At 59.9% G+C, this 27,122-nt stretch overlaps 1 protein-coding gene across 2 annotated transcripts in view; it reads right to left on the bottom strand.

The window, feature by feature from the left end:
• MXRA5 (matrix remodeling associated 5) overlaps window positions 1-24,429 on the bottom strand; it is a 28,360-nt gene extending 3,931 nt beyond the window's left edge. The window contains exons 1-6 of one of the 2 annotated variants that reach the window (XM_045856020.1): window positions 23,895-24,429; window positions 21,277-21,607; window positions 15,399-15,528; window positions 13,868-14,258; window positions 6,350-11,338; window positions 2,405-3,305 (exon numbers count right to left, since the gene is read on the bottom strand). In XM_045856020.1, the coding sequence (XP_045711976.1) occupies window positions 2,405-3,305; window positions 6,350-11,338; window positions 13,868-14,258; window positions 15,399-15,528; window positions 21,277-21,464 (6,599 nt within the window). In that variant the 5' untranslated portion in view covers window positions 21,465-21,607; window positions 23,895-24,429. Of the gene's footprint in view, window positions 1-2,404; window positions 3,306-6,349; window positions 11,339-13,867; window positions 14,259-15,398; window positions 15,529-21,276; window positions 21,608-21,869; window positions 22,024-23,894 lie in introns of those variants that run through there. The other variant, XM_045856021.1, reaches the window with a different exon arrangement.
• Between the last annotated feature and the right edge of the window lie 2,693 nt (window positions 24,430-27,122).

The raw sequence follows: 27,122 nt of genomic DNA, 5'->3' as shown, positions 1-27,122 counted from the left end.
CTGAGTTGAGCAATTTCCATATTTTTCATTCGTTCCAGTGTGGACGCAGGGCCAGGAGCAAGAGTCACGTGGGCTGTTCAATTACACTTAACGAGGAAGATCCACGGGCAGAATTTAGTAGTAATGGGGCGTCAGGCACGATGGTTCGTGACTGATAGGGAGGTGCTACTGCATTTGTTCAAAGCTGTCGGGGACGGTATTCTTTGAACTTCACCCTGCCTCCGCTGGGCCAGGGTCAACCGGAAACACGTCTCTGCATGGCAGTGCACCCCCTCGCTGGAAGATTTCCCAGGGGAAATGGGGTACAGTGCGTTCTGCATTGATGGAGCGAGGGGGGTGAGGCACCACCCAGCCTTCTGACATGCACGTAGGGAAGGAGAAGGCACCTTCGCCCCTCTCCGGCTTTGGGACGCGCTGGGGAGACACCGCCGTGCTGAGCCCATGCTCGCTGGCCCCTGCCCCGTGTTGCGGAGGAGGGCAGGCTGACATGCCTTCCCGTGTGAGCCGGGGGTGCAGAAGACGCACCATAAGCCACGGACACTCCCCGCATTCACTGCGCAGTGCGGTTTCTTCCCTCCAGACCTTGAGAGGCTCACGATAGACCCACGCTCTCCTGGATTTAGGGCTAAGTGAGTCTGTGTGGCAGGCTGCCCTGGGCACTACAGGGTGTTGACCCAGCCTCTCTGGTCTCCACCTGGGAGGTAGGTACACCTCCCACCCCCAGCGGTGCTGAGAAGGACTGTACGGATGGGTGTGCCCTGGCGGCACAGCCGGGTGGTAGAGAATGACTACCACCGGTCAATAGACAGATAGATAAATAGAGAGATGATCGGTACATAGATGGATGATAGATAAGTAGAGGCCAGATAGCTACCTAGACAGACAGGTAAGTAAATAGATAGGTGGGCAGACAAATGGTAGATAGAGAATGGGTTGATAGACAGATGATAGATGATGGATAAAAGTTACAGGATAGCTACATAAAGGGAAGATAAATGCTAAGTGGTGAATAGAGAGACAGATATACACACAGACAGATAATAGTGGATAAATGAAAGACAGAAATAGGTAAGTGATAGATCCATGAATACAGATGGACAGGTGAGATACACAGATGAACAGGGAGATGGATGGTCGACACAGACACTCTCATGCTAACAAAGCACCTTAAACTTCAGTGCCGAGACTCTCAGATGCAGGGGCGGGGGGGGCACACCCTGGGCACTGGAGGGTGTTGGGCACCTTCCACCCCCCAGGTGCCACGAGCGACCTCCCTTCCCTGAAGCGCATCATCCCCCAACCCCTGCAGACCCCGCCAGATGTCCCCAGGGGGACGCGATGGTCCCCTCTGCTCTGGACCCATGGGTCTGGGGATTGAGGACGGCCGAGGAGGAGAAGCCAGCTTCCTTCCTGGACACATCCGTCTCAGGATGCCCCACGGGCCACACTGGTGCTGCCCCAACGCCTTCAGGGCAAGGGACGGAGGAGCCCAGGCTGGCGGTTACAGAGTCCTCACGGGACCGAAAGTGCAGCCGGCAGAATAAGCGGCAGAAATATCGTAAGGACTGTGCATAGTGCCAGGTGACTCCTGGCCTTGTCGGGGGGATCCCTTTACAAGTCACATAAATGTCTAACCGCCGTGCTGGGCACCTCGACCTGATAGAACATTGCCTGTCAACTGTACATGTAGAAATTAAAATAAAAAAATATATATATAAAGCAACAGGGGGGACTACAGAAACACCTTGCTTTCACTATTTCGTTTTACCTCCTTTCCTTCAGGCCATTTAACGACACTGGAAGCTTCTATGTGTGTTGTACAAATTACATATTAATGTAGACTGCCTTTATGTAATCTTATCATGAAAGATACAGTTAAAACGAAAATCATTCAAACAAGCTATTTAGCCCTGGCGGGTGCGGCTCAGTGGATTGAGCGGGGGCCTGGGAACCGGAGGGTCACCAGTTCGATTCCTAGTCAGGCCACATGCCTGGGTTGCAGGCCAGGTCCCCAGTAGGGGGCGCATGTGAGAAGCAACCACGCATGGATGTTTCCTTCCCTCTCTTTCTCTTACGCTTCCCCTCTCTTTAAAAATACACAAATAAAACCTTTAAAAATAAATAAAACACTTCCAAAGAAAAAGAAAACTCTTTTTGGTTCATTTGGGGGTGTGGGTGGCAAAACAGGGAGGCCAGGCTGTGAGGACCAGATTTCCAGGCGTGCAGAGCAATCGCTCCGGGGCCAGCGCACAGACCGAGCCACACCTGCGCGTCTCCATCCTGCGCACAAGGACACTCCGTGGAGAGGTGTCTCCGGCGCTGGAAGCGGGCGCGCGCGCGCGCAGGACCCCAGGCCAGTGGCTGAGCTGGAGGCGGGGCGGGGGTGACGGGGGCGCGCACGTACCTGAACAGCGAGTCGATCATGCGCTTGTTGGGCAGCCTCCAGAGGATGCGGGGCCAGGGGTCCCCGGAGGCGCTGCAGTCCAGCCGCAGGGTCCCGCCGTAGTGCACGTTGGTCCTCTGCGGGGACGTGCCCGTGATGCGCGCGTTGGCCGCGGCGCGCCGCACGGTCAGCTGCACGGCCCTGCGCGCCGTGCCCACCAGGTTGGCCGCCACGCACTCGTAGCGCCCGCTGTCCTTGGGCGCCAGGTTGCGGATGTAGAGCGTGCCGTTGGGGAAGACGAACAGGTTCCCGCGCACGAACTGCGAAGGGCGGATCTGGGTGCCGTCCCAGAGCACCCAGCGCACGCTGGGCAGGGGCGCCGCCTTGGCGGTGCAGTGGATGTGGATGCTGAGCCCCGGGGGCAGCGAGATGTTCTCCAGCTTCTCCTGGTGGATGACCGGGGGCAGCGCCGCCACGTGCAGGCGGATGGCCAGGCTGTCGGCGCCCGCCGCGTTGCTGGCCACGCACTTGTACACGCCCCTGTCTGCAAAGGACGCCTCTTTGATGGACAGGGTGCGGTTCTCGTGCAGCGTGACCCTGCCTTCCACGGGGGACACGTTCTGCCACACCCTCCGGTCGGGGAAGATCCAGGAGATCTGCGGGGCCGGCGTCCCCTTGGCCAGACACTCCATGGCGATGGTGTCCCCCAGGTAGACCGTGACGTCCTGGTAGTGGGAGGCCAGGATCTGCGGCTGCTGCACCGTGACGGACAGCAGCACCACCGTCCTGTCGGCGCCGTGCAGGTTTTTGGCGGTGCACATGTACTGGCCCCGGTCCTGCGGCTGCACCTTGCGGATGACGAAGGTGCCGTTCTTCAGCACCTCGAAGCGCTGCACTCTGGTGCTGGGGGTCATGAGGGCGCCTGGGGGGGGGGCGGGGGGAGGGAGGTCAGAAACAGGGACGGTCAGCTTCGCGAGAAACCCGGCTTTGCAGTCCAGAGCACACAAGCATCATGCACCGGAGACAACAGACGCGAGGACCCGCCCCAGCTGCAGTCCCCAGGCGGGCTGTGGGGCCGCCCAGACTGGCAGCCGCCACCGTCCACCTCTGCTCAGCCAGAGTCCGCAGACCCTGCTCGGCCCCGTGTGGGGGGCCTCTCCCGACGGTGGACGAGACCTGTCCCCCTCCTCATCCCCACGCTCTCCAGGCTGCGTGGTTTATAAACCAGGGACCCTCCGGGGTGCCTCACACCCACCAGTGTCACCGAGGCCAGCTGGGCTAAGCCTGCCCAGTCCGCTGTGAGTGTTCCTTCCCGGGAAAACCACAGTAACACTCTGTCATGCATGTTCTCCCCCCTCTCTCCCTCTCTCTCTGCTCCGACCCAGCCTGCTGCTGCCCCCCCATGTCACCCTGTGTGTGCAGGGGTGTCCCCTTCTCTGGAGGGGACAGTGAGGAGCCAGCTATGTTCTCCACAGCCCTTGTGGCTGCTCTGTCGGCCTTGCCGTGCCTGGACAATAATCCCTCCCATGTCCAAAGCCTGGACAGCTTTCATTTGTTTTTTAGATTTTACTTATTTATCTTTGGAGAGGGAAGGGAGGGAGACAGAGAGAGAGAGAGAAACATCCATGTGCGGTTGCTGGGGGTCGTGGCCTGCAACCCAGGCATGTGCCCTGTCTGGGAATCGAACCTGTGACACTTTGGTTCGCAGCCCGCGCTCCATCCACTGAGCTACACCAGCCAGGGCGACAAGTCTCATGTTTAAGCCATCTTGGCTGCATCCCTGGGTCCTGGCTTACACTAAGGGCTCTTTTTGTTTTCACGATGACTCTCTTCTCGGCCTCTTGCTTTATCAATTCTGTCTAGGATCACAGCTTTACTTCTTGAGGGGGACTTGGAACCCCGGAAGCGTTCCCCAGTCCCGTTCCTGAGCTTGGCTCATGTCCTTGGCCAATGCGATGCATCCCCTGAGCGGCCTGCCCTGTCCCCAAGGATGGGTCCTCCAGGGGACAACACTCAGACAGGGCTGTGACATGCCTGCGGCAGCTGCTGAGACCTCTGCTGCTTGCTGCAGAGCCGGCCGGCTGGGCAGGTGCGTCAGCCCAGACCGCCACCGCACAGGTGTGGCTTGGCCTTCCCCGTGAGGCCGCTGACTCGTCAGCCTGCTTCACGCCCAAGCGGTTCTCCACAACCACAAGTGGCCGTGGGCCTGGAAAGCTAGCCGCTGCCCACCTGCCCCCACCACAGGAGCCTGCCTCGCCCTGTCGCATTTCACGATTCAGAACTACAGGACGGCTTAGCGACTGCCTTGAGTTTGGGGTAGGAGGGCAGGTGCTGGCGAGGCTGGGCTAGGATACGGGTGTCCACAAAGCAGCTACCCTGGTTGCTCCGGCAGAAAAAGCTCAATACGATGGAGGGGCTGTGCCCACAGCAGTGAACACCCAGTGAGTGCAAAAGGATTCGCTCAGGCAGGCCATGAGAGAGAGCTCCTTACAAACCGGGGCGAGCTCACCGAGACGCAGCCGGCCAGGAGAAAGGGGGTTCCTGGAAAGGGGAAGCACGTGCGTGAATGTCTACCACTGCGGGCATGCTCGGACACGCAGCAGGGCGGAGAAGGCCCTGAGGACCCACGCGGAAGCATCCCTGTGGGAGGAGGTGTCTCCCTTCGTGCGCTCAGTCCTTTCACAACGACAACCCCGTGGCATTGCCACGAGCCACGTCCAGCAAGCTGGCTGAGGGACCACGGGGAGATACGCGACATCGGACGCACACAAGACGAAACAGGCCCCGCTGTAGGCGGCGGACATGGGGCGTGCTTGCCGCCCAGGGGGGACAAGGAGGCACAGGGCGCTCCCGGGGGCTCCTAGCACAAAGCCTGGGTGTAGGATCCCAACGAAAGGGGGGAAAACCACGTCTCCGGTCAGAACCCAGGCCTGAGGGTCGCAGCCGTGTGGAGGGGGAAGGAGAGAGAATGGGAAAGAAAGGGACAGCTTGCGTCAAAGCTGGGGTTTCGGAGCCTTTAGTTTCTTCTGTCAGCGGGAAATCACCTCTGTGTGTGCGGGAAGCGGGAGTCATGTCTACGGAGCAAAGGGCTTTGTGTGTATTGGGATTCTGCTGACTTGCGTGCCCCCCCCCCCACCAAAGTCTTACGCTGAAGCCCTGATCCCCAGAACCTCAGAATGGGGGGCTGGATTTGGGGGTGCATCTCTGGAGAGCTGACTAAGGTAAAGTGAGGTGAGTCAGGTGGCCCTGGTCCCACAGGGCTGGGGTCCGTGTAAGAAGAGGAGCTGGGGACACAGACACAGCCAGAGGGACGCCCGTGGGAGGACTCGGGGGGAAGACAGCCGTGCACACGCCCAGGAGAGAGAGAGGCCTCAGGGGGAGCCAGCCCTGCCCGCCCCTGGGTGTCAGCCTCCAGCCTCCAGGCTCCAGGACGGGGACGGAGAAATGTCTGCAGCGAAAGCTGCCCCACGTATAGTGCCTGTGGTGGCAGCTGTAGCCAACGGAGCCAACTGTGTCTCTAGATTCAAGTCAAACCAACGCCTGATGGCCTCGGAACGAGGGGCACTTACCTTCACAAGCCGCCGAAAGGCCCGGGGGGACCTACCCACCCTCCGTGAACCTACACTGCACCGGCCTACGGGGCGCAGGCAAAAGACTCCTGTTTCGGGGAGAGCTAAGAGGTTCCCTTGTGAATGACCCTTACGTGTACATTGTTCCCCGTCCAAATGACGTGTTACATGTTCCTAGGGCTCCAAGAACACGTCACATGCATTCACCTTCCTTACTTGCTGTCTGCCCAGGGGAACACGCATGACGCTGGGGTGTCTGACGTGCCCCCTCTCCTGTCAGCGTGTCTCCCCCCTCCCCCTGCACCCACCGTCTCCGGTTGTGCCCGAGGCCACACACAGGAGCGGCCCCTCCGACGACACGTCCCAGTAAAGACGCCGGCGCTTATAAACGTCCTACCTGTAGACACCTTGGTCCAGGTGACGAAGGGCTGGGGATTCCCTGTGGCCTCACACGGCAGCACCACGTCGGTCTCCGCCGTGACGGACACAGTCGCCGGGGACTTGGTGACTATCTGCGGCTTCTCCCCGAGCGTCCAGAGTTTGGAGGCAGGCGGCCCCGCGGCCGAGAACAGCTTCGGGCTGCTCTGATGGAAGCTTCTGGAAGGCGGGCCGGCGGATGTCACGAAGGGCAGGGGGCTGCGGGTGGGGGGCACCCGAGGGAGGTCGTGCGCGTGGCGGGAGGGTGGGGCCGTCGAGCGGGGGCGGGGCAGCATTGGCGGTGCGGGGGGGCCGAAGTCCAGGTGGCTGCCGCCGTGGGCATGGATCCTGTTGTAGGGGTTCGGGTGGGCTCTCCTGTCTGCCGTCGCCGGGGCAGGGGAGGTTGGGGCTGGGGGCTTGACCGTGACCCCCAGCAGCGGGAGAGAGAAAGTCCTGTTGAAGCGGAGAGGGAAGCCGCCGCGGCCAGAGGCGTGAGGCGCCCGCGCGCTGGGGAGCTGGCCCACGGGGTCCCTCAGGTCCGGCAGGCTGTTGCTGCTCCCCAGCACCCGGGAGTTGCCGTGGAGTCGGTCAGGCGGGATGCCAGGCCTGGAGCTGGGCCACGGGCCGGCCGGGGTGGCGGGACCCGGGGGCTTGGGGGTCCCCGAGTGCGTCCTCGTCGGCAGCACCCTCGAAGGGTACGCAGTCACTCCCGGTTTATTGGTGAAGAAACGAGGGGGCCGTGGAGTCGCCGTGCGCCGGGAGGGGCTCTGTGTGGTCGTGGGAGGCGGCCTCGCGGTCCCTCTGGGGGGCACCCTGGTCGGTGGGTGAAACCCGTGGCCCCTCCCGTCCTGGCGGCGAGGGTCCGGGCCGTGCGGAAGGGTGTTTCTGGAGCTCTCGTCCAGGGCTTCCTTCCCTAACCCTCGCGCTGGAGTTGACGTAACATCCTCCTGCTCCCTGGGCGACGGGGCGGATAGTTCCTGCGTTCTCCACGGAGGCTGTGTCCCCGGGGTGTTCCCCGGGGCTGCGTGGGCGTCTGGGAGCCCCCCGTGACTGACGAAGGCATTCTCCCTGGAGCCCGTGGGCATCGGAGCTGCCGTGGGCGTGAGAGCGGCGGGCTCCGTGGTGGTCTGCGCGACAGCCGCGCGCGTCGTGGGCAGCGCTGGGGATGCTGGGTCTCCCGCCGGGGCGGGAGGGGGAAGGGGATGCCCCGGTCTCTCCCCAGAAGGAGGAGGAGGAGCCTCGGGGGTGGGGGTCCCGTAAAAGTCCCGGCCACTCAGGGTGGCTGGCTCCTGAGGTGACGACGTCTCCGCTCCGGTGCTCCAGAGAGCCGTGGAAGGGAGGACGTCCTCCTGCTGAAATACAGTAGAGGCCGCCCCGGAAGGAGACGCTACGGAGGGAAGGTGCTTGTCCTCCCCCTCTTTCCCAGAAGGGGACGACGCGTCCCTGAGGTTTTCCGAAGATGCGGTGGCCGGTGCGTCTGTGGGCGGCCTCCCGGGCCGGGCCGGGCTGGGGGCGCCCCAGCCTCCGGGTGCCGGAGAGCCAGAAGGTGGGGGCTCCTCCTTAAACGCCCCCACGGTGAGGACCTCGGGGCCCGAAGGGGACACGGCGTTCATGGCTGACGCGGCAGGGACCACACTGTCCGTTGTACCGTCGTCGGTGTTGGGGACACTGTAACTCTCCATTTCTGTGTCGTGGGATACAGACAGAGGTGTGGCTGGCACGGTCCGTTCGGATGCGCGACGAGGTGCGGGCGTCTTGGGGGCGGTGGCCACGTCATCTGCCACTCTGGTCGTCTCCCGGGGGACCCCCGTTGTCAGAGAAGTCGTTGTAGACGTGGGGGAAGTCTCCGGGCTGGGGGTCCCGGTGCTGGCCTGCCTGTTTTCTGCAGAAGGACCAGGCTGGGGCGCAGACATGATCGAGGTCGCCGTAGACACGTTAGACCGATGCTTGTTGGGCCTCTTCCCGTGCTTCCTGCGTGGGCTCCCCTTGGTTACGTGTTCCGCACGGGTCCCCACGTCCACAGGTTTCGGGGTCCCGACCGCCGTCGTGTCCGCCCCGGACGTAGGAAGCGGCAGAGCACCCCCTTGTTCGGGGGTCTTCACGACAGGCGCCCGGGTTGGCGGGGCGGAGAAAGTCTCCGTCGGGGCAGCGGCCGTGGGCGGGCTCTGCGTGTGCCGCAGCCGGAATCTGTGCGGCCGCAACCTCCTCCGCCCGTGGGGTCTTCTCCGAGGAGTGTGGGCGGTGGCCGCCGGCGCTGCCGTGGCCTGCTGGGTCGGCGGCGGCGTGGTGACGGCGGCGGCGGTGGTGTGCTGGCCAAGCAGAGACCCGAGCGTGGCTGCCCCGACGCCGTCCAGGGCGGCCGTGCCGTGCTTGCCGCCTCCCAGCGCGGAGTCAGGCGGAGGGGCGGCCTCCACACGCTGCCGCCGCCTCCCGTCGGGTCCCCTGGAGCGTGGGGGGTGCCTCTCGGCGGCGTCTCCCCGCCGCTGGGGCATCGGAGAGCTCCTTGAGGTGCCCTTTCTCCTCGGGGGCTTGGCTTGGGTGCTGAACCCGGCCTGTGCCGGCGGGGGCTTGTCCGTGGCTTCCTGTCGCCGCTGACCTCGTGCCGGGCCGTCTGGCTGCCCTGAGACGAAGAAATCCGCAGCGGGCTCAGTCGTCCCGGACTCGGCCGGGGAGAAGGGAGAGGCTGCAGTCGAAGATGGGGAATCCTGGGCTTCCACCGCCTCTTCCCCTGGCGGGGAACTCACCTCCAGCGCCGGGGAAGCGGAGGTCCCGGGCTGTGATTCAGCCAACGCGGCGGTGGTGGCACCCAAAGGGGACGCGTCTTTGTGGGACCCGGGCGCTGGCACGGGCGCCGCGGCAACGGCAGAGCGGTCTTCCGCGGCGGGGTTGTCACCGGCGGTGGGCTCTCTGGAGGTCGCGTCCCAGGCCTGTGGCGTAGCAGAAGCTTTAGAAGGTGCAAAGGACAGCCACGTCGAGGCAACCTCCGTGACAATCGGGTCCTCGGGCTTCTCGGGAAAGTCCTCGTCGACGAATTCTTCCAGGTCCGGGCTCGTGGCTTCGGCCACGGCCGGGGACACGCCTGTGTGGCCCCGGTCCAGCCACGGGCCGCTGGAGGACAGGGCGCTCGACACCGGCTCTTCCTCCCCGAACAGAGACGCGTCGGCCGAGGACTCGTCAGCCCCGGCGGCCGCCGTCTGCACCGGGGACACCGAGGGCGGAGGGACGGCGGGCAAGGCGGCGGCGGTGACCAAGTCTAGACGCGCGGAGGGGGCGGTGCTTGTCGCGGCCTCGGGCCCCTGGGTGCCCTTGGGGAGGGTTTTCCCGCGCACCCGGGCCAGGATGTCGGCCCAGCGCTCGGGGTGGATCTGCTTGCTGGCCACGTGGATCCTGCGTCTGGACTCGAACGCCCGGCGGCCCTCTGCGGCGCTGCTGTCCGGCTCCCCGTCGGCGTGCTTCCAGGGTTTCGGCTTGCGGCGCCCTTTCTTGGCGTGCGCGTCCCCCTCGGTCTGCAGGAATGTCTCTGGGTCCTTGGGAGGGCTGTCTCCGTCTCCCTCGCCGGAGCCTCCTTCATCCTCCACCACGTCCCCTCGGAGCCTCGGGGCACTCTTCCCGCCTGGGCGCCGGCCTCGTTTGGGGGGCTTGCCGGCTCCCCGCTTGGTCACGGAGACCCCCACCGTGAAGCGGTCGGCCCCCCACTGGTTGACGGCCACGCAGCGGTAGAAGCCGCTGTCCCTGGCTTGCACCCTGGGGATGGACAGAGTTCCGTTGGGGAACATGTAGGCCTGCGACCCGTTGGCCGACGGGTGGATCATCCTCTTGTGCGGGAGAATCCAGCTCACCTGGGCGTCGGGCACGGCCGGCGCGGTGCAGGGCAGCGTGAGGGACTCCCCTGGGTGCTTCTGAACAGTCACGGTGGGTGTGCCCGAGGGCTGAGCGGCCGGAGGCTCCACCAGAAGCCGGTAGAGCGCCCGGTCCGCCTCGTCCGTCACCCGAGCGATGCACTGGTACACGCCGGAGTCCGACCGCTCTGCGGACCTGATCCTCAGCCGCCCGCCGGTGAGCACGGAGAACCTGCCGTCCGGCTCCTCCGTGGGACCGCTGAGCACCGCGCCGTCCGGGAGCACCCACAGGATGGACGGACTCTCCGAGGCCTTCACGTTGCAGCTCAGCTGGCAGGACGTCCCTTCCAACACGGCCTGAGCCCCCTGCCCGGCGCCGGCGGGCTCCACCATGACCCAGCTCCTGGCCCGCGCCTGCCCTGCGTCCTTGCCGGACACGGTTACGGAGAAGTGCGCGTAGTAGGACAGCAGCACCTTCCCGGCTGTGCTCTGGCGCCGGTTCAGCTGCAGCTGCAGGGACGGCTGGGCGACCCACTCAGGCTCTGCCGCGACCTGGGCCCTGACCCCCGTGTAGTACAGGGCGTCCTCGTCGGCGTCCTGTCGGTAGTGGGCGGCGACCCCGGGGCCGCCGCCGGCCGCGGCCTCTCGGCGCAGCGTCACGGGGACCTCGCTGTAGTAGGCGATCAGCTTCCACAGCTTCTCGTACTTGCCCCGCGTCATGGGGCACTCGAAGTCCAGGGCGACGGTGGCGTTGACGTCCACCTCCTGAGAGTCCGTCTGGTTCAGGTGCAGCCCGTACAGGCCCGTGGGCCTCCGGATGTCGCAGGCCAAGCTCACGGTGTTGCCGTGCTCGTCGCTCATGTTCAGGGACACGCTCCACGGCGGGGAGCGCAGGCCCTCCGGGGGCGGCGGGTCGTCGGTCTCGGGCTCCGGGTCTCGCTCCTCCTCCTCCGTGCTGCCGCCGCCGCCGAGGCTGGCGTTGTGTCTCAGCGGGGACGCGATGGAAGGCCTCACGCAGGCCAGGTCGCTCAGCTTCTGGAGCTCCTGCCCCTGCAGCCGCTCGGGGCTGGAGCACAGGGCGCACAGCTGGCCGCCCTCGTAGGCTTTGTCCTTCTTGCACTTCAGGACCCCTGCGGCAGAGAAGCACACAGACAGGGCACGCGTGAGCGGAGCACACGCCACGGCCACGGGGCAAAGGAGCTTCACGGGCACGAGGCTGTCACCTGCATGCGTGTCCGTAACCATTCAGCGCCTCCCGCCCCTTGCCTCCGCAGCCTCCCTTCTGACCTCAACTCGGTTTAGCAGAGCGTGCTAACCGCGCAGGGTGTTAGAACGCTGGACAGTGAATAACGAGTACTTTTTTTTTTTTAGTGTGCTTTTCGATTTTCATGTTTGTTTATATCCTGGCCCGAAGACATTTTCTCACGGGTTTTCGAGAGGAAGGGAGACAGAGAGACAGACGGAGACACAGAGATGCAGAGGGAGAAGAAGGAGCGAGCGAGAGAGAGAGAGAGAGAGAGAGAGAGAGAGAGAGAGACATCAACGGGAGAGAAATACGGATGGGTTGCCTACTATGTGCACGTTCATGGGAATCGAACCCGCAACCTTCTGGGACACGAGATGCCACTGTAGCCAAGTGAGCCACCCAGCCAGGGCAGAGGTAATTTCAACGGCGCTGGTGGCTTCCACCCACCTCTTTCCACCCCCGCTGGGAATCCACCACTGAAACCATCGTCCGTCACTCAGGACGCGACGTACCATAAGCCTTCCTGGTGGCCCCACGGTATGTCCTTTCCCCTCCCTGACCCCAGTTTTCTGTGTGACTTTCAGAGGGAACAGCTGCAAATGCACATGGGATTGCTTCCCAAACCCCTTCCAGCACACACACACACACACACACACACACACACACTGTCCATACACAGAGGGACACACGGACACACAGACACAGCCGTGCGTGCCAGCACTTGCCCGGGTATCTCCAGGAGGTCGAGATGGCCCTGTGCCCCCTTCCACGGGTCAATATTTCTGCTGCGAAAGGATGAACCCAATGCCGTCCCCGTCCCCCACTTTGCACCCCACGAATGGGGACTAGTTCCCGCCAAGGAAATAGGCATGGAGGTGCCGAGTGTATTTTGTCGTTAAAAGGACTGAGACACAGGTGCGCCTCTGCGTTTCCCCTCTGATGGTCACATGACCTAACGCCAGTGCCAGGTGCCACGTGGGCCCACGGATAGGAGCCCCTGGCTCCTCCCCAAGCCGTGGGCGAAGGCCACCTGCCACGGGAAGCAGCCGCAAGAAACGGCGACGCCAGCCGCCTGCGCTGGAAGTCCCCGTGAAGGGCGAGCTGGGACCTGAGGATGGCCAGGCCTCCCCGAGATGTGAGCTTTCACCAGAGATGTGAGTGTGGGCAGGAGCCGGTGCCCCGAAGGTCTCCCAGGCAGGTAGCTCGGCAGGGGGCTGCGCAGGTGCCGTGGTGCTGAGTCGGAAATCAGTATGCAGCACAGTGAGGCCAGCATGCTGCAGGAGGGTGGGTGGTAGGTGCACCCACCTCTGCGTAGGCACTACCGGTCAGGGCCACGTGTTTTATGCTAAAAGCCACGGGAAAGCAGGGCAGCATGGAAGCCTGAGCTGGTTCTCGGTGCCAAACCCGGTTGCGATGCTGGCAGCAGGGTTGACGGAGGAAGTGGGCAGGCAGGGCCGCCGGAGGACCCGGCCGGAACGCTCCACTGTCCTCCCAGCCACGCCACAACGGGGCTCGACCCCCAGCTGGGGGCTGGCACCAGGGGGACACCTGAGCACAGGGACCCCAGGGTGCGGTGAAGCGAATGGCACCGGAGAATGGGGTCCAAGGGTTCGGGGGCACGGGAAAGGGTGTGAATAAAGGAAAAGGGACGTCACCTTCCTTACTTGAAATCAAAATCTACTTTCTTAGGACCTGAGTTGGGTTCTGAAGGTGTTTGTCCTCGAGATCAACGCAGAACGTCTCTCTTCCACACCCATAAGTGAATGATCCCACAGGCGCCCCACCCTCCCCTCCTCCAAGCACCCGCTGAGTTCTCCCGCACAGGACACGACGCACAAACACCCCACACCCACCTGCAGGGCAGGTGGGACCTACCCCTCCCCACGTTCATGCTATGAGCTCCCTCCTCGTCAACCGTATGTAACGGGTTTGACGGTCATGACTTTAGCCGTGGCCTGGTAGCTTGGTGGGTTGGTGCATAATAGGATTGTGGGTTCGATTCCCAGTCAGGGCACATACCTACATGGTGGGTTCAGCCCCCAATCAGGGTGCATATGGGAGGCAATAAGTCCATGTTTCTCTCTCACGTCGATGTTTCTCTCTGTCTGTGCCTCTCCCTTCCTCTCTCTCTCTAAGAGCCATAAACATATCCTTGAGTGTCGATTACAAAACAAGTAGATAAATAAGGGGTCTCTTTTCTAAGCAACCAGCGTGCACTTGAATGACGGAAGAGCTGCCTCCTGACACTGAACTTGCTGCCACCCTCCTGTGCGTTTCCTGCCGCCCCCCAGCGGGGGCTGGGATTGTGCCCCCCCCCCCGCCCCCGTACGGGCCCAAGCGGCATCCCCAGGTGGGAGGAAGCAGCCTCTGTGGTCAGGTGCGCCGACGCACGGGCGGCCTCTCCCCCCCTTACCTTTGGACTTGGCCTCCCACCGCACAAACCCCCGCATGGTGCAGTCGCAGGCCCACGGGTTCCCCTGCAGGTAGAGGTTCTCCAGCAGCGGCAACGTCCGCAGCATCCCGTCGGGGAGGCCGCGCATCCCGTTGTCGGCCAAGTACAGGTGCCGGATGCCGGACAGGAGGAAGTGGCCCAGGAGGGAGAAGGTGGCGAAGGTGCCCGGGTGCAGCTGCCGCAGCAGGTTGCCCTCCAGGTGCAGCAGCCGCAGGGACGTCAGGCCCTGGAAGGCCTGCGGGTGGATGAACTCCAGCTGGTTGTGGTCCATGTGCAGCCGCACCAGGCCGTGGAGGCCCCGCAGCGTCTGCGCGGTGATCACGCGCAGCTTGTTGTAGCTGAACTTGAGAACCTGCGGAGGCGGGGGGGCGTGGCAGTGGTGTGAGGTCCCGGGGGTGATACTGGAAGCCTCAAGCAGGACACCGAAACCAGAGCAAAGGCCAGGAAAGGGGGTAGCATGCAGCTTGGATTAAAAAAAAAATTTTAGCTTGGCCCTGGCTGGTGTGGCTCAGTGGATGGAGCACGGGCTGGGAACCAAAGCGTCGCAGGTTCGATTCCCAGTCAGGGCACATGCCTGGGTTGCAGGCCACGGTCCCCAGCAACCGCACATGGATGTTTCTCTCTCTCTCTCTCTCTCTCTCTCTGTCTCTCTCTGTCTTTCTCTCTCTCTCTCTCTCTCCCTCTCTCTTTCTCTCTCTTTCTCTCTCTGTCTCTGTCTCTCTCTCTCTCTCCCCCCCTTCCCTCTCTAAAAATAAATAAAAAAATGTTAGCTTGAATTACAGTTGACCTTCAATATTATATTAGTTTCAAGTGTATACAGCCTTAGGGATTCCTGGCAAGCCTAGTGCCCACTGGCTCCGTCTGTAGTTAGGACAACATTTCTGACTCTGTTCCCTGGGCTGGACTTTACGTGCTGTGCCTCTTCTGCACCTGCCCGTCTGTCCTTTTTAATCCCTTCGCCTTCTTCGCCCGGCCCCTCCACCCCCATCCCCTCTGGCAACCCTCAGTCTGCTCCACGTATTTCTGCCTCTACTTCTACTGTGTTTATTTATCTTGTTGCACGTACACATGAAATCGTGCCACAGTAGTCCTTGTCTGACTTGTTCTGCTGAGCACAAGACGCTGCAGGCGCCCCCATGGTGTCCCCCACGGTGACACCTCCTACTTTCTCGCGGCTGACTAACACTCCCCCACGCCAATGCACGGCGTCTTCCTCATTCCCTCCTCTATCTCTCGACTCCGAACTAGCCTCCGAATCGTGGCTATTGCAAGTAACGCTGCAAGGGGCATAGCGTCCTCTAAAACGGAGTCCAAGAAGGAGCAGAGAATCTGGACAGACTAGTAAGTTACGCTAAAGAAATGCAACCAGCGTGCTTCTTGGCAGGTCAGAGGGACGGGGTTAGAGGTCCCTGGGGAGCAAAGCGGAGTCGTCCTCGTCGCGGAGGGTCCCCAAGAGCCTCACCGAGGGGTGACACTCAAGGCCCGGCTTTACCTGGAGGGAGCGGAGGTCTCCCAGCGCGCCGTCCGGGACGCTCGGGATGTTGTTGCCGTGAAGCATCAGCAGCTCCAGCTTGGAGAGGCCCGCGAAGGAGGTTTCCGACAGAGCCTGGATGCTGTTGAACCTGGGCGGCACACAAGGGCAGCGGGACTCAGGGAGCGCCCCCACCCCACGCACAGACACGCCCCCCCCCCCGCCTTGCACGGAACAGCTCGGCAAACACGCATCGGTTGTGCGGCGTCTCGTACGCCGTTCCCGAAGCCCAGGCGTGTCCCGTGGCCTTGTCCCTCTGCAGGGTCGTGAGCACTGCGTCCTCTGCCTGCGCCCTCGGTCGGGTCAGGGCCGTCTGCCGGGAACGGGGTCGCAATGTCTGAGTGCGGTCAGAGGCTGTCTGGGGCAGATTCGCCGGGTTTAGAGTTTGGGAAGAAGGCAGTTCCAATGGCCCCTCGTTGGAAACACCACGATGATGAGACGCACATGGTCCCCAAGAATGGAGAGAAAGGGGCAGTACCAGAAGTGGCTGTGTGTGTACCGAGAAAACAGTCTGAGCTGAAGGGGAAGGAAGGAGGGAAGGGAGGGAGGAAGAAAGAATGGAAAGAAGGAAGGAAGGAAGGAAGGAAGGAAGAAAAGAAGGAAGGAAGGAAGGAGGGAAGGAAGGAGGGAAGGAAGGAAGGAAGGAGGGAAGTAAGGAAGGAAATAAAAAAGAAAGAAAAAGAGAGAGAAAGAAAGAAAGAGAAAGAAAGAAAAAAAAGAAAAAAGAAAAGAAGTAAGGAAGGAAATAAAAAAGAAAGAGAAAGAAAGAAAGAAAGAAAGAAAGGGGGAAACCTTACCCTTTGCAACAGCGAGGACGGACCTGGAGTGCATTACAAGTGCAATAAGCCAGTCGGAGAAAGATAAATACCAGATGATCGCACTCATATGTGGAAGCTAAGGAACAGAACAAACTGACAGCCGAAATGGAAACAGAGGCGTGGACACACGGACGGAGTGACGGCTGTCACAGGGGAGGGGAGGGGGACTGGACGGACGAAGGGGACAGGAACACCCAAAGAACACGCATCCCTGACCCGTGGACACGGACAGCAGTGTGGTGTGGACACAGGGAAGGGGGGGCGGAGGCTAGCGGGTGGCGGGAGAAAAGGGGGAAAAATGGGGACATCCACAGTAGTGTCAACAACAAAAAATAAAGTTTTTTTTTAAAACCAAAAAAGTAAAGAACCCAATTGTGACACTCAGAGCCAAACACGGACACCCTCATTGCACAAGAACAAGTTGCCACACCTGGCAGATTATCTATGTTATTGGTAAATATGTTAGTGCGTTTTGTTTTTGTTTTTTGTTTTGTTTTGTTTTTTTCGTCAAAAAGAGTCAAGACGCTTCCTGGACTGGAAAATCCTTATCATTTCGTTGTAATGACACAAGGAATCTCCAGAGTTCATCCCAGGGGAACCAGTTATGGAAGGAACAGAGCCCTGGCCAGGTGGCTCACCTGGGTGGATTATCGTCCCGTGCATCAAAGGATCACGGGTTCAATTCCCCCCGGTCAGGGGACATGCCTAGGTTGCAGGTTCCATTCTCAGACAGAGTGCATAAAGCAGGCTACCAATCCTTGTTTCTCTCACATCAATATTTCTCTGTCTATCTCAGATCAACAAACCTATCCTCAGGTGAGGATTAAAAACATTAAAATGCCTGGCTGGCGTAGCTCAGTGGATTGAGCGCGGGCTGGGAACCAAAGCATCGCAGGTTTGATTCCCAGCCAGGGCACATGCCTGGGTTGCAGGCTACGGCCCCCAGCAACCACATGTTGATGTTTCTCTCTTTCTCTCTCTCTCTCTCTCTCTCTCTCTCTCTCTCTCTCTCTCTCTCCCCCTCCCTTCCCTCTCTAAAAATAAATAAATAAAATCTTTAAAAAAACACATTAGAATGGAGGACTATGTGCCTTGCACCGTTGGAGGTCAGTTATGCTGTGTGTGTGTCTCTCCTGAAACAGAACATGTCTAGCCCAACTTTATTACTTCCTTTTATCCCCTAAATCCAAAAGAAGGGGTGTGGAGAGAAGGCATGGGAAGAGCTCGCCGGTAAACGCGGCAAAGGCTGCTCACGCCAAATCTTCTCGGAAGCACCTGTGCCCCTAAACGCACCACAATCTTAAAGTCAACGGCCAGTGGCAGCACAATGTACGGCTGACTCTGGGTGAACGCAGGGCCTGATTTGCATATCATTCTTTCAGATTCTGCAAGGCCATCTGTCTTGGACGGGGAACGCAGAAAGGAAATGCAGAGCAACGTCTAACATTTTCTCCCCTTTTTGGAGTTCGGTGCTGGCGCTCAGACAGCAAGGAAGGCCACGGTATGGGGGTGAGGGGGGGGGTTGGCAGGGAGCTGGTACACAGCAGCTGGAAGGCCCTGAGGAGGAGAGAGTTTCCGTTGTGCTGAGTTCCCCGAGAAGCCCTTGGAGCGTTCTAAGGAAGGGAGGGAGGGATGGATTGAGGGAGGACAATGGAAGGAAGGAAGGAAGAAAGGAGGGAGGGAGGGAGGAAGAGGAGAAGGAGAAGGAGAGAGTTTCTGTTGTGTTGAGTTCCCCGAGAAGCCCTTGGAGCGTTCTAAGGAGGGGCGGGAGGGAGGTGACCAGAGGCATGTGTGAGGGAAGGCAGCGGTGCCGGCCGCTGCACGGACAAGGGGCCAGAGACGGCCAGGCACGGAGGCAGAAAAGGCCGGGTGCACCCCAGGAGGGAGGCTGCCGCCCGTGGCTAACACGAGGGATGCACGCAGCAGAGAGAGGCGGGTGGAGAGACCTTCCAGACGTGCTGGAGGGAGGAACCACCGAGGGGGGCTGAGCGAGGGACCTGCAAACGAGCGACACTCTGCAGGGACAGCTTCCGCCCCGGTGTGAGCACACAGGTGCACCGCGCCTCCTGTCTGGAGGGACGAGGCGCAGCAGCGAGACAGGTGTGTACGGCCGCCGGGCCGCTTACAACGATGTCCGCCGTGGTGTTTCTGTTGAAGGCGTTTGCGACACTCCAAGGGGAGGCTGGCACCCAACCCCCGGACAGACACCCACACGGGCACCTTCGGCTGCCCACGGCCCATGGGATCACAGGAGAAAGCCCCGGGCGTGAAGACCGAGTGCAAGACCCCAGGAGTGAAGGCAAGCAGAGAGGCCAGCAGGAGGAAGGCAGGGAGACCGAGGAGGTGCCAGCCAGGGGCTCAGTCTCCCCGAAGTAGCTGCTGTGTCAGCCTGTCCTCCTGTACCTTCTTGCCGCGCTTGCCTTTTGCAGGCACCAGAGAGCTAGCCACAGACGGGGAGGAGTTTGTCAACCAGGCCAACGCCAACGCACTGGCCGGGATGTCCCCCCCCACCCCACAGCGGGTGTGCGTGAATCCCATCTGCATGCACCTAAAACCCAGCAGCCGTGCGGGGAGTGTCTCTCTCAGCTGCCGACGGGGCGGGCGGTTCCTGGCTACGGACCTAAGTGCAATGTTTTCTCTCGCGTCAGAACTCGGTGCACAACGGCTTCGGGGATGCCAGGGAGTGTCACAGAGCAAAATTTAAAAATAAACACACACACAAAAAAATAGACGAGCGCTCTGCATATTTCGGGAATTCCAAAAAGACGTTGTCAAAAATCAGTTTCAATCAAGGGGAAAACGTGGAAAGGTGTACGAATTAGACTCTAAGTGGATGTTTTCGTTTTGTTTGCTCAAAAAGTTTGGAAAGTAAAACAGAAAAAAAAATTATTTTTTTTTAAAGCGTTAGGACGATCCAAACAGGAAACAGCCAATCTCTTTCTAAATCCTGACTGGGGATTCTAAGAACATCTGTGTGGAGGAAAAAAATATCTCACTAGTTGCCTGCCAATAACCCCTCCTGCCTTTGAGAGTTGCCTCTTCTTCCCATAATTGGTAAAAAAAAAAGAGACGAGCTAGCAAAATTCAGGCTGGGTCTATTGCTGAACACTGTCCTTGTGTCTCCCCCAACAAAAATACACGATGCCAGCCTCCTGACCTCCTCCGAGACGAGTTTCTCACAAGCAGCGCTGCGAGGTTACAAATGCAACTCAAAAAATGGGGCATGTGGGTTCGTGGTCCCAATCAAGCCAGATGGAAATAATCTATCCCGTGTATAGGCAGTGAAGCTATTCCTTGGTTATTTTTAATGTCACGCCAAAGCATCTTGAGGGATAAAACTCTAAACTGGGTCCTCATAAAATGTATGATTGGATAAGGGAAACGGGATTAGATACTAATATTCCTGCTTCTGGCAAACTTCCTATGGTTTTTCCCCCAAGGAGCTATTATCTTCGTGGCTGGGTTTTCAGACAGTCAAGTAATCAACTTTCCCAAGATTTTACTGAGTCATGACCTAGTGGCCTGTTGTCTTGGATTAAGGAAGTTCCTGTCCGATTGTATTAACTTCCCATTATTTTATTCTATTTCTGGACTTTAAAGTTGAAAGAAAAAAAAAAAAACAGGCCCTGGCTGGTGTGGCTCAGTGGATTGAGTGCCAGTCTGCAAAACAAAGGGTGGCTGATTCGATTCCCAGTCAGGGCACATGCCTGGGTTGCAGGTCAGGTCCCCAGTGGGGGGCATGCAAGAGGCAACCACACATTGGTGTTTTTCCCCACTCCCCTCTGTCTAAAAATAAACTTTTAAAAAAGTCTTATTTTTTAAATTTTTTTAAATGGAAGCCTTATTCAAATTGTATTTTAGGGTATTTTTTCACGATTTTTAAAGATTTTAATTATTTATTTTTAGAGAGGGAAGGCAGGGAGAGAGAAAGAAACATCAATGTGCGGTTGCTGGGGTCCATGGCCTGCAACCCAGGCATGTGCCCTGACTGGGAATCGAACCTGCGATGCTTTGGTTCGCAGCCCGCGCTCAATCCACTGAGCTATGCCAGCCAGGGCTAAAACATCTTTAAAGTAAAAAAACTGCAAAGTGTCGCAGGTTCCATTTCCAGCCAGGGTACATGCCTGGGTTACAGGCCATAACCCCCAGCAACCACACATTGATGTTTCTCTCTCTCTCTATCTTCTTTCCCTCTCTAAAAATAAATAAATAAAATCTTAAAGAAAAAAAACAAGAAGATTTAAAAAAAATTCTATACATCAAGGTGTAAATCTTGTGTTCATGGATTCAAGTTTGACATCTTCATTTCATTAAACTGTCTCAATGGGGGATATTCAGCAAACCCTGAATTAGGTTTCTGTGTTTTCTGGATGATCAAAAGTAGTAAGTCCAAATGATTCCTTACAGTGAAAATTGTACACGAGCACCCGTCACTCAGAGCCACTACCATTTATGGGTGCAATGCACCTTGGATTTGGGTGAATAACATAAACTTTTAAACTCTAAAGATTCTATCTGGAATGCATCATGAAAACCTCTGTTCAATAGATCGATATCTGAAACAGGCAAGATGTTGAAGGATTCTTGGGCTTCCCGGAAGAGACACTTGCCTCACCTACCTCTGCTACACAATGTCGGAGGTGTCCGTTCTTGTTTTGATCACTCCTCAATCGTTTCGGAAGGCCACCTAAATAGTATTCTTATGTTTACGCGTGGGTGGTGAGCTTGGCATTGGCCACAGATCAACACATGGTTGTCAAGCAAACGGTCTCTACCGTCGAAGTTGCCCCGATGCTTTGCTACTAAGCTTTGTAACGGTGGCCGCAGCTGATGGAGACATTCAGATAATGGCCCCAGTGCCATACTTTTAGTCGCTAAAACCTCGCCAAGGAGCCCGCCGTTCTAGAAAGAGCGCCAGGTGGAAGGGACAGACCGGTGCAGAGGCGCACACACGCACATGCAACACCAAAGAGACGCGCAGGCCGCGAGGCGCAGGGACTCGGGGAGAAGGCGGTACCAACCCGAGATTGATTCTCTCCACCTGCGGGGAGATGCCGGCCGGCACCGACGCCAGCGAGCGGAACGTGCAGTGCACCTCGCTGGGGACGTAGCAGGCGCAAGGGCGCGGGCAGGCGCGCGCAGCCGGAGGGCGCGCCCAGACCACGATCAGCACCACGGACAGTGCCCGCCAGGGCGCCCACGGTGGCATCGTGTCGGGGGTGGGTGGTCCCGGGAAATCTGCGAGGGGGAGGGGCGACCACAACAGCAGATGCGCGGACGGCCGGGGGGAGCCGTGTCCTCGGCTTCAGCAAATGTTAGGGTCGGGCCTCATGGTTCGCAGCTGCCCGAGTCCTGCAACGACAGATTTTCGCAAGGCTTAAAATATCGGAGTCAAAAAGCTGAAACGCATTTATTTATTTATTGCTTTGCCGTCAAGGTTCATCCTCAATCTAGAACATAAAGCTCAATTTCTAGCTTGGGTCCTAAGATTTGGGAATGGCACTATGGTGTGTGTGTGTGGGGGGGAGAGAGAGAGAGAGAGAGAATTTCCTGTCTCCACTCCAAGTTCATTCTGAGTCATTCAAATAAAACTTGCCCTGAAGGTCATCGTTACCAGGTTTTCTCTCTTTTAACGACAGCCGTTCAAGTGCTGGTGGCATGTTAAAGTCCTCCAACAGGCATTCACCGCAGCAGCGAACTCCATTCTGCCCTTTGTGGGTCTGCTGGTATCCCTCATTTTTATTTTTCCGGGGAAGGGCCAAAGGATTGTCATGAGACAGCATCTTTTTTTTTTTTTTTAATCCTTAGAAGAGAAACTTTGGGGAAAGGTCTGTAAGATCTGCCATGACATAAAAGGGGGGAAAAAAAGTGCCTGGTGAAATAGGTTCAGGGCAACGCCCACACCAAGGAAGGATGAGTGAGGTCAAAATATAAAAAAGTAACCAAGGAAGAAAGTAATAAAGAAGTAGGGAAAGAGAGAGAGGGAGGGGAAGGAAGGAAGGAAGGAAGGGAGGGAGGGAGGAAGGAAGGGAGGGAGGGAGGAAGGAAGGGAGGGAGGAAGGAAGGGAGAAAGAAAGAGAAAGAAGAAAGAAAGAAAGAAAGAAAGAAAGAAAGAAAAAGAAAGAGAGAGAGGGGAAGGAAGGAAGGAAAAGAAAAAAAGAGAAAAGAGAAGAAAAGAAAAGAAAGGAAAAAGAAAAGGAGAAAAGGAAAAGAAAAGAAAAGAAAAGAAAAAAGAAAAAAGAAAAGGGGAGGAGAGGAGAGAAGGGAAGCCCAGCTGCAAGTTCTGTGGCTGCGGCTACCTTGCTACCTCAGCGATTCTATTTTCCCGCCCTGGGCATGTGTCACCCTCTCACATTTTTGTCCTTTCTCCGATGAAGTTTGCATAAAAACAGGGACCCCCACGCAAAGTAAAAAAGGCGCCAGAGAGAATCCTCTCCTCTCCACTCGCCCCAGCTCTGGGCCAGCGCCCGGGGCTGATAACAACCTCCACGCCAGCTCCTGCAGGCTGGAGAACACCCCCGATCCCTAGCGTTTGGGTCCCCTGCCTGGCGTCCGCGCACAGCCTCCTAAGCCCCGGCTCCCCTGGCCTCGCAGCTGCTCCTAAGCAGCCGACGCCGCAGGCAGCTTTGCGGAGAGCAAGCCCAGGCTCCACCTCGGCGCTCTGGAACCAAACGCTCAGCTCCGCACAGAGGAGTTTCCTGGCTGGCCTGCGCCCAGGCCGCCCCGCCCCTGCTGCCTGCGAGCTGGACTCGGGCCCCGCGCTGGGGCCAAGGGCATCCCGGCTCGCGCCCCGGGGTCTGCAGGCAGTCCCGCTGCCTTCCTCCCCGGTCCTCCCCCCCGGGGGGACGGAGGGCACGCGCCGCAGGGGACCCTCGTCCCGAGTCCGCGAGGGCGGGGGGAAAACCGCTCGGAGCCTGCAAGGCCGCTGGTTGCGCGCCACGAAACCTCGGGAAGCTGTGCTCTGCACACGCCCGGGGCGCGGAGCCTGGAGCGGCCAGGCGCGCAGCCCTGACACCCTGGCCGGCTTCCAGCGCCCTCTCCGCCGCGCCCCGCCGGCGGCGCGGAGAAATGGGAGCTTCCGGGAACGTGGCTCGGGTTTCCCCTTGGCTCCCCTGGGAGCTGGACTCCGACAGCCGCCTCCCCCCGATGATGAGTTCTGCAGCCCCCGCGTGGCTCAGCCCCGGGTGGGCCGCGGGGTCTCCGTGAAAAGAGGGAGAGGAGGAGGAGACTTTGAGCGCCAGCAGCCAGAGGAGTCGGGGCGGAGGCCCCCGCCGCTGAGCTCCCCCCACCAACGCAGGGGCGCAGTCGGATTCCCTGGGGGGTCCCGTGGGTGGTTTCCAGGAAACCAGGAGTGGAGGGGTTAGGGGTCTCCAAGCGGAAGGAGGGAGGGGGAACTGCGAAGGGTCGGGTTTCATCAGAGCTACTCAGCCCGTCCCCCTGCCAGACTCCATCAGCTTCTGTCCTGAATGGCCACTGGCCCCCGGTGCCTTAAAACAGTGCAGGGACAGTGGAAGGCGCCCTTTGGCCTCCACGCCCCTCCTCCCCGTCTTTCCCCTTGGCGACCCCCCAGCTCCCTGCACCGCTTGCAGAGAGTGCCAGTATCCCGCCACCGGGAGCCCAGGTTGCCCTCGGACCTCACCTGTCTTTCGGAGGCCGCCGCCCGCCGGAGCCGTGCGCCCTGAGTGTGCACGGGGCCGGAGCGCGGGACTCAGCAGCGCCCGGAGTCCGCCGGAGCCATGCCCTTCCCGGGGCTGGGGGCGAGGTGACAGCGCTTCCCAACGCGGCTCGGCGAGCCGCCGCCCTTTTATCCCCGTCGCCGAGTGTTCTGGAGTCCACGCCTCGGCCCACCCCCACCCTGCCCCACCCCAGGGAGTCGGGCGCCCCTGGCCGCGCCGCTCTGCCTGCGCTCAGCCCTCCTCTCGCCTCTTCATTGTGCCGGGTCTCGGGTGGGCACGCCTCTCCCACTCGCGCGGGAAGAAGGGCAGGCGCCCAAGGGAAGGGCTATTCCTGCTCGGAGAGGAATTCCTGGGGACGCGGGAGCGCCGAGAGCCGCCGCAGCGCCCGCGTCCCGCGCGCTCTTCCCGGCGGCGGCGGCAGCGCTGGAGACGGCCTCCTTCCGGCCGTGGAAGACACGAGGAGCCGGGCTTGCGCTCCTGCGGGAGGAACGAAGTGGCCTCCGGCCGCGCCTCGGAACCCCAGTGCGGGCGGGAGCCGGCTGCGCCCCGCCAGCCACCGTCCCCCCCGCGCGCGCTGCAGGCCAGGCTGCAACGTGAGACCCACGCCACGCCCTCCCGCCTTTCCCGTGGCTCCTGGCTGCCTGCTTCCCCCCCGGCTGCCAGAGTCCTCCTGCCAAAAAGGTGGAACTTCTTTCTTCCTGCAACTTGGAGAGCCTGCGGGGAGGGGGGGCAGGGCCGGCCTGGGGAGCTTTGGGGAGACTTGGTGGGGCGAGCTGGGGGCAACGGACAGGGCGTGGGGGGTCGGGGGAGAAAAGAGGCCGCAGAGGATGGGGCGCGGGGCTAACCACCAAGGGGAGGCAAGAGGCGGAGGTCACCTGGCTTCCAGGGAGGAGGAGACCTGAGGAAGGTGTGTGTGTGTTGGGGGGGGGGGGGTCAGTCATCAGCAGCGCCCACGTGGACCTGAAGGACAGAGCCCGTGTGGAGAGGGGCAGCAGAGGTGCCCAAGCAGCTCCGCCCAGAACAGGAACCGCTGTGAAGCAGCACCTGCCTTGGCCGCTGCTTCTAGAAGGGTCCGGGAATTCCCCCCTGGCCCTCCGCAGGGCCCAGCAGCACCGGGCGCTGGTGCTGTGCTCAGTCAACTCACTTCTGTAGCTTTATTGTTCCAGTAACTTGGGTCGACGTGTTTCCAGAACGCAGTTGGAGGCACCCTCTTTCTTGGGATGCCCAGGACCCGTTGAGAGATGTTTCAAAAAGCTGCCCCCAGAATATGTTCTTACCCTTGTCCGTGACCTTCACGGGCGGGTCCTGGACTACACTGCTAAGGCCAGCCATGCCCTGCCCAAGGGCCTGTCCTGTAGGGTTTTTTAAGTCAACGGGGGACGGGTCGAGTGGGTCATGACCCCGAGGGATAGCGTCACGGGGCCCACAGCCCCCCTCCTCTCTCCCTGCCGCAGTGGGGGTGCCTGCGCCTCGGTTTCCGCCAGGCCCTTCCTCCACCCACTCTGCTCAGCCTCCAGGGGCTGAGCGGGGCTCGGACGGCTGCCGTCACCCTCCAGACAGGCTCTGAGGTTGACCTTGGGGGGCATCCCGTGGGCCCCAGTCTGCCCAGGCCTCCCCCGGGGTACCCCATCTGTCGACACATGCTTGGCTTTGAAGAAGTAACGGGAGGGTCCTCCCTCCTCACTTTCTCCAGGTGCCTTTGTCTACCTCTCTCCCCCTCCTTCCCCTCCTCCTTCTTTCTTCTTCCTCTTCTTCTTCCTCTTCCTTCTCCTCCTTCTTTTCCTTCCTCTCTTTCTCCTTGCCCTCCTCCTCCCCTTCCTGCCACCTCTTCCCCCCTCTTCTTCCTCTTTTTCTTCTTCCTCTCCTCCTCCTCCTTCCCCTCCTCCTTCCCTTCCTCCTTCCTCCTCTTCCTCCTCCTCCTCTCCAGAGCTGCTGGGGCACCAGGATGCAGGTGGACACAGAGAATGAGCACATCATGTGCAACTAACAGATACGATCTGAGGAACCAACGGGGGGGTGTTTTAACGGAATACTTGCGTCTTTCAATTTTTTTAAAGATTTTATTTATTTATTTTTTTAGAGAGGGAAGGGAGGGAGAAAGAGAAAGAAAGAGAGAGAGAGAAACATCCATGTGCGGTTGCTGGGGGCCGTGGCCTGCAACCCAGGCCTGTGCCCTGACTGGGAATCGAACCTGCGACACTTTGGTTCGCAGCCCGCGCTCCATCCACTGAGCTACGCCAGCCAGGGCTGCGTCTTTCCATTTTTTATCAATTTTTACACCCAGGCAGGATCTCTGGGGATAGATTCTCCATTTCTCCCACGAGCTGCAGGGCTTAGGCATTCCGACTCTTCAGTGACAGAGTGGGAACATTACAACTGTGGTGCATGACCAGGGAACCCCATGGCTGTTTGTTTCCTGGGGATTGTACATGTCACCCCTGAGACCTGGGACCCGGGCAGTCCCCACTGTTGCCCCGCCTGCGTGATGGGGTAAGGGCGGCCCCTCAAAATCCCAGAATCCATGGAGACAGACACACACGAAAAAGAGGTTAACACAGGAAATGTCTCCTTTCGTGGCTGGAAAGTCCCAGGGGAGCGGGGGGCGCACCCCTGCCTGAGCAGAAGCAGACTCTGAGGAACGCAGCAAGTGAGACTTGCCCCCAGGCTGCGGCTAAATGGCAGCTCGGGCTGCCGGCCCTGTCCCTGAAAACGAGGGGGAATTTTTGTTTCGGTTTGTGCGTACATACCAGGGTCAGGAGATCCCTCCTGCTCCGTTGCCTGTCCTAAAATGCTTCCAGATTGTCTCCACAGCGTCTTTGGAAACGGAACCGCGTGGGAAAAACAATAACAACAATGAGAGAGACGCATCGGGGAAGTCTCCCCGTTGGCCAAGCACGGCGGAACTATTTCCGCAAAGCAGGGTGGAGAGAAGGACGCTCAGCGACCCGCAGAAAGAGTGCCACGGAGAGACCTGAACTCCGCCTGACCCTTCGCGGGGACGCGCTCAAAGGGATTCCCCGGGCAAGATGGAAGCGATTTATCCCCCGCTGCCATTTCTCCGAGCAGGAGGGGTCGGTTACGAGGGGTGTCAGAGAGGCGTGGTCGTCCCCGGCGTCCACATCCTGCCTGGCACAGAACCGGGGGCGGGTCCCGTTGTGCCACGCAGGCCAGTGACCGGGAGACGGAGGTCA

Source organism: Phyllostomus hastatus, unplaced genomic scaffold (genome assembly GCF_019186645.2).
Source record: "Phyllostomus hastatus isolate PE091 unplaced genomic scaffold, TTU_PhHast_1.1 phas_scaffold_12, whole genome shotgun sequence".
In the NCBI taxonomy this organism is placed as follows: Eukaryota; Metazoa; Chordata; class Mammalia; order Chiroptera; family Phyllostomidae; genus Phyllostomus; species Phyllostomus hastatus.
Note: the sequence above shows the minus strand (reverse complement) of the source record. Positions and strands in the feature narration are given on the sequence as shown.